The sequence below is a fragment of the Rhinolophus sinicus genome, linkage group LG13 (assembly GCF_036562045.2).
Source record: "Rhinolophus sinicus isolate RSC01 linkage group LG13, ASM3656204v1, whole genome shotgun sequence".
NCBI lineage: Eukaryota > Metazoa > Chordata > Mammalia > Chiroptera > Rhinolophidae > Rhinolophus > Rhinolophus sinicus.
In genome coordinates this window covers 10,537,376-10,551,067 of record NC_133762.1, presented here as the reverse complement: position 1 = coordinate 10,551,067, position 13,692 = coordinate 10,537,376, and the positions used below count along the sequence as shown (strand labels likewise).

The 13,692-nt window shown below is 39.8% G+C and overlaps 1 protein-coding gene across 1 annotated transcript in view; it reads right to left on the bottom strand.

The window, feature by feature from the left end:
• The window catches only part of AGBL1 (AGBL carboxypeptidase 1), a 583,728-nt gene that overhangs the window by 165,310 nt on the left and 404,726 nt on the right, over positions 1–13,692 (bottom strand). Inside the window, exon 22 of the mRNA XM_019726713.2 lies at positions 2,008–2,171. Coding sequence (XP_019582272.2) covers positions 2,008–2,171 — 164 coding nt within the window. The remainder of the gene's footprint in view (positions 1–2,007; positions 2,172–13,692) is intronic.

Sequence of the window (13,692 nt, the reverse complement as noted above, 5' to 3'; positions counted from 1 at the left end):
TTCTTCAGAAACTAATCAGAGGGTAAGCACACAGCCCATTGCTGCTTTCAAACCAATAGATTTCATTTTACAAAGGTCCCCCCATCACCCTTTAATGAATATACACTTAGCGGCTGAAATATTTCCTGGATCAAGACATTTTCAGGTGATTTTCCTCTCAGCCATGTAGTTGACAGGTGCTGTGAGCAGGAACCACAATCTGTTTTGATCAACTGCCTCAATGAATAGACAAGGATGTAATGACACAAATGTTTGGGTGAAATAGATTCCTCCCGCTCCAGCGAACTCCACGCCTCTCAAATGTAATTCCCGTCTACGCAAACACACATTTTAACCACATCCTCTAGAGGAGGTATTCTGCCCTTAAGCTGCACCAGCCTAAGAAAGAACATGGAGGACGTCAAGCTTCAACTGAAAAATTACTAGTCGGTTGAGCGGGATGGCATACCGGGCAGGGAAGACCTCATGTTATGATAACCCACATACAGCAGACATTGTACTTGGAGCCTGACACCAAATTCTTTAGACTTGAATTAGAAAAGGCACTTCTTTGATAGATTCCTCTTGTTCCAGTTTACAGGCAACTAATCCTCACTGCACTGGATCAAACAGACGGGCATAATCAATTCGGGGAGAGCAAGCAATGCAGGGCTCCTCAATCTTCCCTCAATGAGTAGCCGAAGTGGGGGGTGGGGGGGAAGGAAAGAGAGGAAGAAAATTCGGGCATGCCTGCACCCAAGACAGCTTCGCAAAGACAAAGATGAAAAGACAAGGTGAAGTATCTACCCTGGCAGGTGGGAGCGCTCGCCTCAGAGGAGAGGCTGACACATCACAAGGGTGCCTAATACGCCAGCGTTCGGGCCCTGGGGGGCAGAAGGAAGTGGTGCGATGTCACAACAAAAGAAACTGGCAGCAGCAACTCGAGAGAGCAAGGAGGCCCGCAAGTACTTAAGTTTCCACCGTCTGCGATCTACAGCACAGGGTGATGAGGGAGTTATTGATGGTGCTTAGGTAATTCTCACAGAAACCAGGGCCTTCCAAAGAAGTATTAATTTATGCCACTAGATCCTTCTAGCCTGGAGTGGCCATTTGGTGGGAGATCACACTGGAATAGCAGCCTCACAGTGGCAGGATGACAATTCATGAAAATGAGCTAGAAATAGGATGACCTCAGTATTAACGGCTTTGGACATGATGCACGAGATGAGATTTTTTTCCCCCCTTATGTACCAGTCGGCACTTCTTCCCCCAATAGCCATTCCCTCAAAATGCAGCGTCTAAGCCTGGACTACTCTGGCTTTCCCGGATCTCACGCGGCCGTTATCTCATCCCTTCCTGCCCCCTGAATCTGCTCTGGTCAAGTCTAACATATCTGCCCACACTGAAGGGCACCGGAAGGGCTCATGTGGATAATGGTTCTCCCCCCCCTTTGACCCATTACGAGCCTCATCATTCTCAGCGCCCCAGCTTTCCCTGCAGTGGCTAAGTCAGGTTCTCCAGGGCAATGTGGACTCCGATTTTAGGTGGTTCCTGAGAAGGGATGTTGCAATCTAAGGACAGAAGGATTAAAACATTTCTGGACCCCACGTGCCTCGCTATGGGCAGTGAGACTGCCTTTTCCTTTTGTTAAGTAATTAAGTAATGGCTCCAAAGTGGTGTGTGTACAGCTATAGACACACACCGGCAAGTACAAGCACATGTAGATAGTGATACCTGGGCACGTGAGTCACCAAGCTGCATCTTCGTTACCATAAGCAAAATGCACTAATACACATTTACAAATACATGTAGCTTCGTATTTGCACTTCTGTGTACATGTACCCACGTGCTCCATGTCTTCAGCAGGAAGTGACAGTGTCTGATGCCTGCTCTTACCTTCGTTTGGTGGCTCCTCCATACTTCTTCTTTGTCCAAGAGCCCTGCATCTACTGGATTTCCACTTCTGTGCTGTTCGTTCTCCCACGCAACAAAAAGGGACACCCCCTCCCTCCCTTGGGAGCACCCTACCTCTGCAGTTGGAGGTCCAGGGTTTCCTCCTCAGCATTCAGCAACGCCACCGCACGGCTCAGGAGCTGACGGCTGCAGGTGACGGACTTGAGCTCCAAGATGAGGAGGCCCAGGCAGAACATGGCGCCCATCTCCTCCAGTTCACGGGTGCCGAACTGCAGACCCTGCAGCATAAACAAAATGGTCCACAGTGACTCTACTGAGTGGAGACCATTTCGGAATGGGGACAGGGACCCCCGGACCCATGCCTATCACAGATACTGAGGATTCATGGTATTTCTCGGTCACCGTTCGATGTGCTTTGTTGTGTGCTCTGTGGATGAGTGGTTGTCAGTCTGCATTACGCCGACACCCAGGGTTTCCCAGAAGTACCTGAGACCATGACCTGGGTGAGATCTAGACATCACCTCACCCATTGCAGTCAAAGCAGCAGCGCTTCTACCTATATTTTTAAAGGGTTTCACTGCTGAAACAAAAGTGTGTAAACAACCTAAGAAATCCCCTTTCTCTCCCAGAAATGTATCACCCAGTGGAGAAGGATGAGGGTGAATCCTTCACATATAAATACTGAAACCTAAAACACAAAGCTATTTATTTCGCACCATGAGGTAGGTATCATTCTTTTCTCCATTCCATAGAGAACATTTAGACCCATAGAACAGATATTTCATCCAGGGCCTGGCAGCTACTAACAGACACTAGTAAGTGAATTCTGACTTGACTACTCAACAGAAAGTTACATGGATTAAAAGGGACTATACACAGGGCTATACATGGTTTAAGAGGGACTCTATCACACAGTGAGGTAGGATGTGCGCGGCTCTGAAATTAGGTTTGAATCCTGATTTCACTGCTTTCCATCAGCGTAATCTTGGACTTAGTGAACTCCATTAGCCTTGATTTTCTCATCTGTACAATGGGATGGTAATTCTTCCCTCCACACACTTGGGCATGTAATTAGAAGGAGTATTTCAAAGTCCTCACAATACCGATCAGTATTAGCTTAATTTCTCTTCCCTTCTTCCTCGTAAAGATGTTTAATAGGACAAAATTCAAAGTGGTCCTGAGGTCTTTGTGTTTATAAAATACATTTTAATTAAATAAAAAAGAGTCAATTGAATATATATATATTTTTTTTAAATGGAGCTTCACCTCTAAATAAAAGTGATACAGAGAATAGCGATGGGACAGTAAAAATCTTAAAAGATGGTGGTCATAATAGTCGCAGGGAAAAAAAACAATGTTCCAAACTGGGAAATCGTAAGCCTAACCAAATAATTTCTAGGTGAAAGAATAAAGGGCAAGTGGAAAATTCTCAAGTTTCCTTCAGCTGTTTGAAAATTTGGTCTGCTGCATGTTTGGACACCTGTTTTCCTAAAGAAAGGAGACATTACTTTCGAGCGAATGGAAATCTGTTCCTCTATAAACAGCAGCAGTGGGAGGGGAAAGACAGATGTTTAACAAGTTATTTTTCTTAAGTCCATAGAAAAGATCCCTTTGTAAAGAGACAAAAACCTCCAAGTCTCTTCCCATGTGCTAAAGCTCTAAGGTCTGATTCTTTCCCTCCACCCTGTTGTCCTGGTGGCTTTGTTGGGAGAAATGAGCTTACAGTCACACCCTCCTCCTCAGCCAGCCACCTCACTGATGGCAAAGGTGAATAGACAAGGGAACTATGAGTATGACTCCAGCCCCTTCGGGCAGGCAGCACCCCGGCATGTGCAGGACAAGTCCTTAGGGTGTAAATCTTACAGCACACACCATATTGACAGGTCAGGGCAATTCCTTCCCACCAGTCAACTTCCATGCAAGGACAGCCAAAATGATAGCATTTTTACAAAGCAAAAGTATCTCCCTCTCCCAGATATCAGTCCACTGATTTTAGGCAACAGCTGGTGTCATAAAAAGACTAGTCCAGAAGACCTTATTGGCTGTGGGGTCCCAGACCAGTCACTTACTCCATTCTGCCCTCTACTGTTCACTACTCTATTCTCTTTACTCGCTCACAGTATCAAAAATATTTGTTTATCTGAATGGCCTCCTCTCACCTCCGATACCCAGCCTGAAAGTGAAATCCTCAAAGGCAAGGACTGAGGAGTATCCATTTCTTTCTCCCTGGCATGGAGCACGCAGACTGCCATACAGCATATCCTCAACACATGACACATGGGTAAGTCGTGGCAATAAATGGGTGGCTATGGAAAGGCATGGACTATTGCCTCTTGGAGGCATAATGTACTTGTCGAGTTGAACTTGACTTTCCTGGGTAGTGAATATATGAGTGCCTTTAAATTATATATCCATTGTCAAATGTCATGAACGTTTTTAAAAATTTAAATTTTTGCGCCAGGGGATGTATTCACATCTCTGATTATGAGCAGGGAAACAGATAAAATTTACAAATTCTGATCTCCACTTGGTTATCATGGACACATAATAGCACGTTTATAAATAGAGCTGACTTTACATGAGTTTAAAAGTGACTCTTAATAGAAATCCAACCCGCCCTCCTCAGCTTTGATGTATTCAGTAGGAATTTTTTCCCATAGTCAGTAATAGAAATCCTGACTATAGTTGCTTAAACAAAAAGGGGTTTTATTTTTCACACCGAGTTTTGGGGAGTAGGAAGTTCATGGCATTATTTTAATGTCTTCACAAAATCAGAACCTCTACCAGCCATTCTCTGGGTTTTCTCATCATGAATGCAAGGGGGCTGGAATATCGTAATTCAAGGGAGAAGAAAGAGAAAATGGGAGAAGAAGGCATATGACCCTCCTTAGATTTTATTGCCTAGAACTGCATGATCGAGCCAACTCTAGCTTTACAATGGTCTGGAAACTGGGTATTTTGTTTAGCTTGTTCAAACTCTTTAAAGAGACAGGTAGGAGAGAAGGGTGTTAGAAATGAGTGTTGGGTGATCCAACAAGCCATGTCTGTCACACAATACTCAGATACCAAGACTGCTAGAAAGTATCAACCCCTATCTATGTACCATATTGGTAAGCAAACTCACTGGCACAATTCTTTATGTGATTTTTTTTCTTGATAACTCACCCCAAAATAAGTTGAACTGAAATGTACATTTGAATCTAAAATTGGCTACCACCCTCATCATCACATAGTTTTTGATATCAATAATAGGGGAAGAATATTTATGTTATTAGTGAAAATTACTTATTGGTAAGACAGATCCAGAGTTCACAAAAAATAAGTGTTAAAAGCATATACACTGATGATTTATGAGGAAAAGCAATTAATAAACAAACATGGGAAAATATTCTGTCATGTAAACAAAAATGTCTCTTACACCCAGCAAATTGGTAGACCTATATTCAGATTTAAAATACTTAGTGTGACTTTTGATAAAAGCTGGCACATATCAAAATACAATGACATTTGACATAATATCACTTCTAAGAACTTTTCCTAAGGACTATTCAAAACACATTTTATGCCATGTGCACAAAATGTATATTATGTCAAGATTATATGTAATAATCAAAACTTGTGAGAAATAAACTAAATATCTAATAAAGAAAAATGACTAAGAAAATTACAATGAAATAAATTTGATGGGATATAATGAAGCCATTAAAATGATAATGATAACAGCAATTTACCAATATGGAAAATGCTTATAATTTAATGATAAGCATGTATTGATCTAATTTCTGGTGAAGATTTGGAACGAAAGCAGAGGCGGCAACCCCCAAACCCCAAAACACAGTTTTAAACAATGTTCTTATGATTTGCCAATAAAATACAAAAATTTGGAGAGGAGACTCTATGATCTTATCAAGAGAACATCCATACACCAAAATCTTTAAAAAAATTACCACTTCCCAAAAAGTCTGAAAACATCCATAAAGACATGTGTGCTCCAATGTTCATTACAGCTTTATTTACGGTGGCCAGGACATGGAAACAACTAAAATGTCCTTTGATAGATGAATGGATAAAGAAGTTGTGGTATATATACACAATGGAATACTATTCGGTGGTAAGAAACGATGAAATAGGAACATTTGTGACAACATGGATGGATCTTGAGAGTGTAATGCTGAGCGAAATAAGTCAGACAGAAAAAGCAGAGAACCATGTGATTTCACTGATATGTGGTATATAAATCAAAAACAACAAAAGAACAAGGCAAACAAATGAGAAACAGAAACTCACAGACACAGACAATAGTTTAGTGGTTACCAGAGGGTAAGGGGGGTGGGGGGTGGTAGATGAGGGTAAGGGGGATCAAATATGTGGTGATGGAAGGAGAACTGACTCTGGGTGGTGAACACACAATGGGATTTATAGATGATGTAATACAGAATTGTATACCTGAAATCTATGTAATTTCACTAACAATTGTCACCCCAATAAATTTTTAAAAAGTAATAATAAAAAAATCAATAGAGTATGCCAATATATTAGTAGAATTCCCTTTAGCAGTTTGAAACATCTATCTTTCATGTTCTAAAATGCATTTAGATTTTTATTGATTTTATGTATAATTTATTGACACTAAATATTAGCATCTTTCATCGCTTTACAAAAATGCCACCCAGTATCTCTTTGAATACTGCCTATCCCCCACTCCTCGTCAAGGAAATCAAAGATAAGCCTAATACTGCTATTAAATCATTTTCACTCTGTCCTCCATCTTTCTTTACTTTCATAGTTTTTCTATCACTGTCACTCTGAATTTTTTTTGTATCAGTGCTCCACTTTAATAATTCTCTCTGCAGCTTTATTGAATCTGCTTTTTAACTCATTCACCTCCAAAACTCTGAAAAACTATAAACAGAGTTATTTTATATTCCGTAACCTGATTAGTCCTGCACATATGGTCTTTATGGGAGTCATTTATGAGTTTGATTTTTATCTTTAATGTCAATAAGGAAGGCTTCCTTAAATATTTCATGATTTTTAAAAAACAAAAAATTCTAAATTCGTATTTTTTTGAACTGGAGGAAAGCCTCTGTGGATTGGTTTTAATGTTGTTTCTTCCAGAAAGAACTTGTGTTTTCCTCCCATACGTACTTGGGGGCTACGATCAGAGACCACTATATGCTAAAGCTTTGCTTGCAGCCTTTGCACATCTTTGAATTGTGACCCTAAACCTGCTTGATGGAGGGTTTGTGTTGAGAAATTATAAATGAAGGCTTTTTTTTTTTTTCTGCTCCACCCAAAGCCATAGCCAAGACAGTCAATCATTTCTACTTTCACCCTTTGCAGACTGTGGTTTTACAAGTTCATTGACTGGCAGCGTCCTTTTTGCAGGTCCTGGCTTTGTGTGGTTTTCAATCAGTCCTTAAGCGTTGCACATACCTCTGCCTTTATGCCCAAACACAAGTTATAAGCAAACAGGGATTAGTATCTGCCTCAAAAACCTACAACTACTTCTGGCAAAGTCTATCACTGCTTATAAAACTGGGCATCGTTGAACACCCTCTGTAAACATACACGAAGGGAAGATCTTATACCTATGCAGAAATATTAGTTAAAAGGGTGGCACTATGAAGACAGAAGACAAATGTATTTTTATGAAATAGATTTACTGCCACAAAAGAGAACAATCTGGGCAATTTTTTGTTTATATTCTCAGAAAGAATCGAGAGTATATTGCATTGGTGAAAGTGTAGCAAAAGGCATAAAGTGGGAATAAGAGCTCAAAAGAAACTAGATTATTGGGATGCAAAATACAATTTCTAAATTAAAAGCCAATAGAGAGAGTTAAACTGTTCCGTGCAGAACATAAAATACATTATGTAAAAGACAACTTCATAAAATTTTCAATATCTCAAGGAAAAAATATATTAAAATAGTAAGTTAAACATATAAACAAGAATTTTAGACTAGATTAAGGAAAAGGGATCTACTCCCATTTGGAATTGCAGACTCAGATGGCGCAGTAATCATAACAGAAATCAAGGAGGAGGAAAAAGAGAGAAAAGATAAGGAGAAGGGAGGGAAATCTTCTGTGTATTTTAAAAAAATATCTGACTCTGCAGATCAAACAGCCTCACCTAATATATAAGGTATAATTAAAGAAATGAAACAAAAAAGTATTAAGATCCCTATAATTAATGGCCAAAATTTGCTCACTCTAGTCAACACCAAAGACAATGGAGGAACGTGCTGAATTGAGGAGAAAATATTGTGCCTCAAAAACATTGTTTATATGTAAGGGTTTCAGAAAGATAAACCCAGAGAAGAGGAAGCATTGAATGCAAACCACACATAAAAACAAGTTTCATAGTTACTTTTAAAATATCAGTATAACCCTGTTATTTACAATTGCCAAGACGCGGAAACCACCTAAGTATCCATTAGCAGATGAACTGATAATATGATACACACACACACACATAGTGCCAAAAAAAAATGTATGCACCTTTTAAGAATGGACAAAGCTGTATTAAAATTGTAACACTCAATATAGACCAATAAAAAAATAATGCATACAAGTCATATGTGTACATTTTTTGGCACCCCTGTATACAATGAAATATTACTTAGCCATGAAAAAGGAAATCCTGCCATTTGCTACAACATGGATAGGCTTTGAAGGCACTGTTCTAAGGGAAATAAGTCAGAGAAAAACAAATACTGTATGATCTCATTCATCTGTGGAATCTAAAAAAAACCCAAAAAGACAAACACAGACACAGCGAAAAGACTGGTGGTTGCTAGAGGCAGTGGTGGGCAAAATGGGGCAAAAGGAATAAATTTCCAGTTCTAAAATAACCGATATAATGTACAGCATGGTAAGCAGAGTTGTTAATACTCTATTGTATACTCGACAGTTGCTAAGAGATCTTAAAAGTTCTCCTAAGGAAAAGCAATTTGTAACTGTGCAGTGATGGATGCTAACTAGCCTAACAGGGTCGATCACTTCACTATCTATACCTATATTGAATCACTCCGTTGCATACCTGAAACTAATGTTTTATGTCAATTATAACTCAGTAAAAAATTGGGAAAATATGAGCATAATATTAATACCAAAAACTGATCATTACAGCACATAACGCAGCAAGCCAACCTCACCTATGTGTGCCTAGCGAACTACTGCTTGAGCAACAGTGACCAACATGTCCACTTGTATGCATTGTTTTGGCACCCCGGGTATATGTGTGTGTGTACACACGTACACACACACACACACACACACATACACACATTCACTGAATTATCTCAGCAGCTCCATGAAATAGATAGTATTATTATATTGATGGTGATGATTGTTATCCCCATTATACAGATGGGAAAATTGAGACAGTGATAGGTCAAATGACATCCTCACAAGGTCATACAGTTAGTAAGTGGGGCAGCACTGGGATTGAGAGCTCAGCCATCTGGGCCCTGAGGGCCTGCGCTGACACCCACCCTGCAATTCTGCTCTCCTAGGTTCAGAAAGACACCTGGTGGGCTCATGTACGAAGACTTTGATCACACATGGATGCATCCATCCAAAAGTCCCTGGTTTTCATTTTTCTCCTCTGCCTTTTGATCTCTTTATGTATTAACATTTATGTTAGTAGATTCCCTAATGAAGTCATTCCTATGTCACTCTTAGAAAAATACTTTCTCGGTCACGTTATATAATTATTTCTAAATATTCCTATTTCTGAACATAAATAACTTCAATTGGATATATACGGAGGGTGCCAAAAATGTATATACATTTTAAGAAAGGAAAACCCTATTAAAATTACACTGATGGGAACCACTTTGAGCACCTCTTGTAATTGCAGAAGTCAAATGTGACTTGTAATTATCTTTTGTTACTAGTATACACTGAGTATTACAATTTTAATAGTTTTTTTCCTTTCTTAAAATGCATATACATTTTTTGGCACTGTGTGTGTGTATGTGTATATATATATATAAATTTAGATTAGTACTTAGCCCACCACACATCATCCAAGTATTTATCATTATCTTAATAATAGCAAAAACTTATATAAAATCAATGGTCAAAATCACACTTGACAGATACAGTCTTTCTTAAAACTATGGCCAAAACCATGGCCTACTCTCACTACTGCCATTTATCATTATTTGACAAGTTCCAAACAATTCAATAAGATAAGAAAAAATGAGTCATAAATATTAGAAGAAAGAAATTGTATTATCATTATTTGATGACTGATTATGTGCTAAAACAAACCAAAGGAATCAACTGAAAACAGAAAATCGATGAGATATAAGTCAAGAATTGAGTGAGCAGACAGGTTACAAATTAAATATCCCCAAATCAATTTTCTTTCTATAAACCAGCAAAATAAATTATTAAGTATAATAAAAATCCCATTCACAATAGTAACACAACTGTAAAATATCTAGGAATGGAATAGTAAATACCCTAAGGGTTGTATGATAAACCCCACGACTACGAAGAGATAACAAGGGAAATTTAAATAAATGAAGAAAGCTGTTGAATTCTAAGAACGTAAGGCTCAACACCATGCAATACTCGTTCTCTTCGTAGTTGTATCTAAAAGCAAAGGAAATCAAAACACCAATGGGGATTTTCAGATTTGGCAACCTAATTCCACTTAGACGAGTACATGGCAAAAACAGCTAATAACATGTTTTGAATCAAGAGTGAAAAATAATAATGGTTTTTTTTTCTCTCACAGATAGGCAGAAGAGGTTATACACTTACACTAATGAAATGTTATGAGATTCATACAAAACATGGCAGGCAGAGCAAGGGGAAGACTACAGCAATACGTAAGATTTGCATACGATAAAAGTATCTTTCAAGTCACCAGGAAATGGATTTTGATGGCGATATGACAAAAACAATATTCCAGGGGGAAAAAAAATCTTACCACAAGTGTAAAATTATTCCATTTGGGATAAAGAATCAAATGGCTTTTTTTTTGTTTAGTTTTGTTTTTTTGTTTTTTTAATGAATGATTAGAGAAATAGTAAGATATAGATTCATATGTTTTGTCATCTCTGAAGAAGAAGCCATTCAATGTCTATGCTCCAAGAAAATACCATAAAGCAAAATATTAATGACGGAATAAAATTAAATCTACCTCAATAGCCTGAATGATCACAAAGAAAACTAAAAAGAGAAGCAAAACAAATTTTAATTGCAATACAGGAAAAAATAAGTTCATGTGCTAGAAAGCGCAGATGAATGCAGCAATACGTGCTTCTTAATTCACCTTGAGCCTCACTCCTCAAATCGCAGCAGCGTGCTCGTAAAGAGCTATGAACACACACCGTCACAGCCTGTTACTGGTCAGAACACATATTCACTGAAGTATTTCCAAAGGACAATTTGGAAATACATTTCAAAAGCCTTCAAACTGTTGCATCCTACAGCTTAAAGTCTAGCAAAGATACAGCAACAAGGAATCTCTTCCTTTGGTATTGTTCCTGGGAACAGTTCTCAGGAACAATCTTGGAATTAACTCAAGTTCCACAAATTAATCTTAACAATCATAAGACGAACATAGAAAATCCTAAATGCACACCAGCATGTTACTAGGTAAATAAACTTGACTGTATTCACATCATAGAATATTAACATCGTGATGTGTTTTGAATACACAACACCCTGGGGATATAGTCATGAAATCGTGTTAAATTGCCCTAAGTTGACTACCCTGCAGTAGATTTATTATGACCCCAATTTTATTTAAATGTTTTAATGATTGATATGCCCTAAAATGTTAACAGTCGTGATGCATGGTGACAGTATATGCTTTACATTTTTTCTGTGTTTTCTTTATTTTTAATCATGAAAAATAGTTGCTTTTGCCCCTTGTATTTTCTTAAGCAGCACATATAAGCCTGGCAAGAGTAGTATATCTGAATTAATACGTTATTTTATAGTATATATGATTTAAAATTTCTAAGTAAAATGAAATTTAAAATTCACTTTCATAAATTGCTAGTTAAATTGAAAGATTTTTAATTTAAATGGTTAGTGATGACAAAAGGCCAAAACAGAAGATGGTCAATAAGCACATTTAGTTTCTTGAGTACCTGCTTCCTCCTTCACAGGCATTGCCGGGCATCCCCTCAAGTCCCCTTAATTTCTTTGGCTCACCGGGCCTGTTCCTGTTTCTTTTCAGGTAAGCATCCTACAACTTAAGGTCTAGCAAAGATACAGCAACAAGAAATCTCTTCCTTTGGTATTGTTCCTGGGAACAGTTCTCAGAATCTCGACGAAGCGCCAGCCTCAGTTGAGAGACAGTGACTTTCAGAGTTTTAAACAAGTTTGGAGATGCAGGTGAACTGCACTGTGTGTACACCCAGCAGAGGAGTGAAAGGCACCCCAATCCAGCCGTGCGGCTCTGTGAACTCTAATCGGTGGCAGAGAAGAAAGCACGAGGGGCTGCGGACGGGCTCCTGGGTCTCCCTGCTTATCGACCCCATCAAATGTGCTCTAATGCTTTCCCACTGAGGGCTGAATCAATCGCCAAGCGTGTTGGTGTCTGTACCAGACTCCGTGCGATGGGCTTCCTGGGCAGAGTTCTCTGCCTCCATCGTCTCTGCCCAGGCTTCCCAATCCATTAGTAACAACTGTTTCCTTAGTAACTGAAAAAGGCCCCACAGTGACTGGAACAGCAGGGCTGAAGGTGTGGGCTGGATTTCAAATGTGTCCTTTATTTCTAGGCTGGACCTTCCCTGGGTCTCGTGTTGGTGCATTTGTGTGCGAGCCATGAATGACGGCAGCCAGGTGAGTTTCCTGTGACCGTCTTTTCCTGTCTTTCCGGACCATGTATAGGAGGATAAACAGGTACCAGACACTGTATCTGAGCCAGTCTAGAATTTGAGCACCGAGAGGAATCTTGGGAAGCTTAACTCTCCATTTTATAGATACATAAAATGAAGGTGATGCCTCTTTCACGATTCGGTGGCTAAGTACCATGGGAACCAGAGTTACAATAAATGTCCCCCCCACCACTAATCAAATGTTCACGCCGATACACAAGGCTTTCAACTTCACAAGTTTGTTTGACGAAAGCTTTTGGAGATGTACGTGGAGGTCGTCTTTTCTTGTAGGTTCAGTGCCCCCCGTAAGCCCGAGCTGTCCAAGTACCCCTTTCCCTTCCTCACCAAGAAACCACAAGTTCTGCCCAATGTGGCAGCAGGGACCTCACACGCCCTGTCCTCCTAACCTGCTCGCTGCCCAGGGGCAGAGCTGATGCTTCCTATACGGAATCCTCTGTTTCCTGTGGGCAAACGTCTAGACATCTCTCGTTGCAATTACCAAATAAAGGGAACGTGCAAAACCCATATCCACCCAAGAGCTGCCGAGTGGTGACTGTGGTGCCTGTGGCTCTGTGGTTCCCCAGGGCTTGCGTCTGTGCAGAGAGGTCTTCAAAATCCACGAGCACAGAAATGAAAATAGGAGTGAAAACGGTGACAGAGCTGGAATTGCCCTGGCAACAGAGCAAGCAGTCCCGCCAGAGACCCCCCTGGCTTTGATACCCCAGCACTCAGGAGGGAGCAGCTGGAAACCCCAGGAAGCAGGACACATGTGACCAGACTCGGTGCACTGCCAACGGGGAGCCGTGCTTTGCTCCTTCATGGAACTCTTTCCCATCAGTCCTGTCTTCCTTCCAAGCTCGTTTAGCTGTCTTGTTCTTACATAAGAGCCCGTTGTTGGCAAAAGAACCCAGATGTATTGTCAGTGAAAAGATTTAAATGGTCAAGATG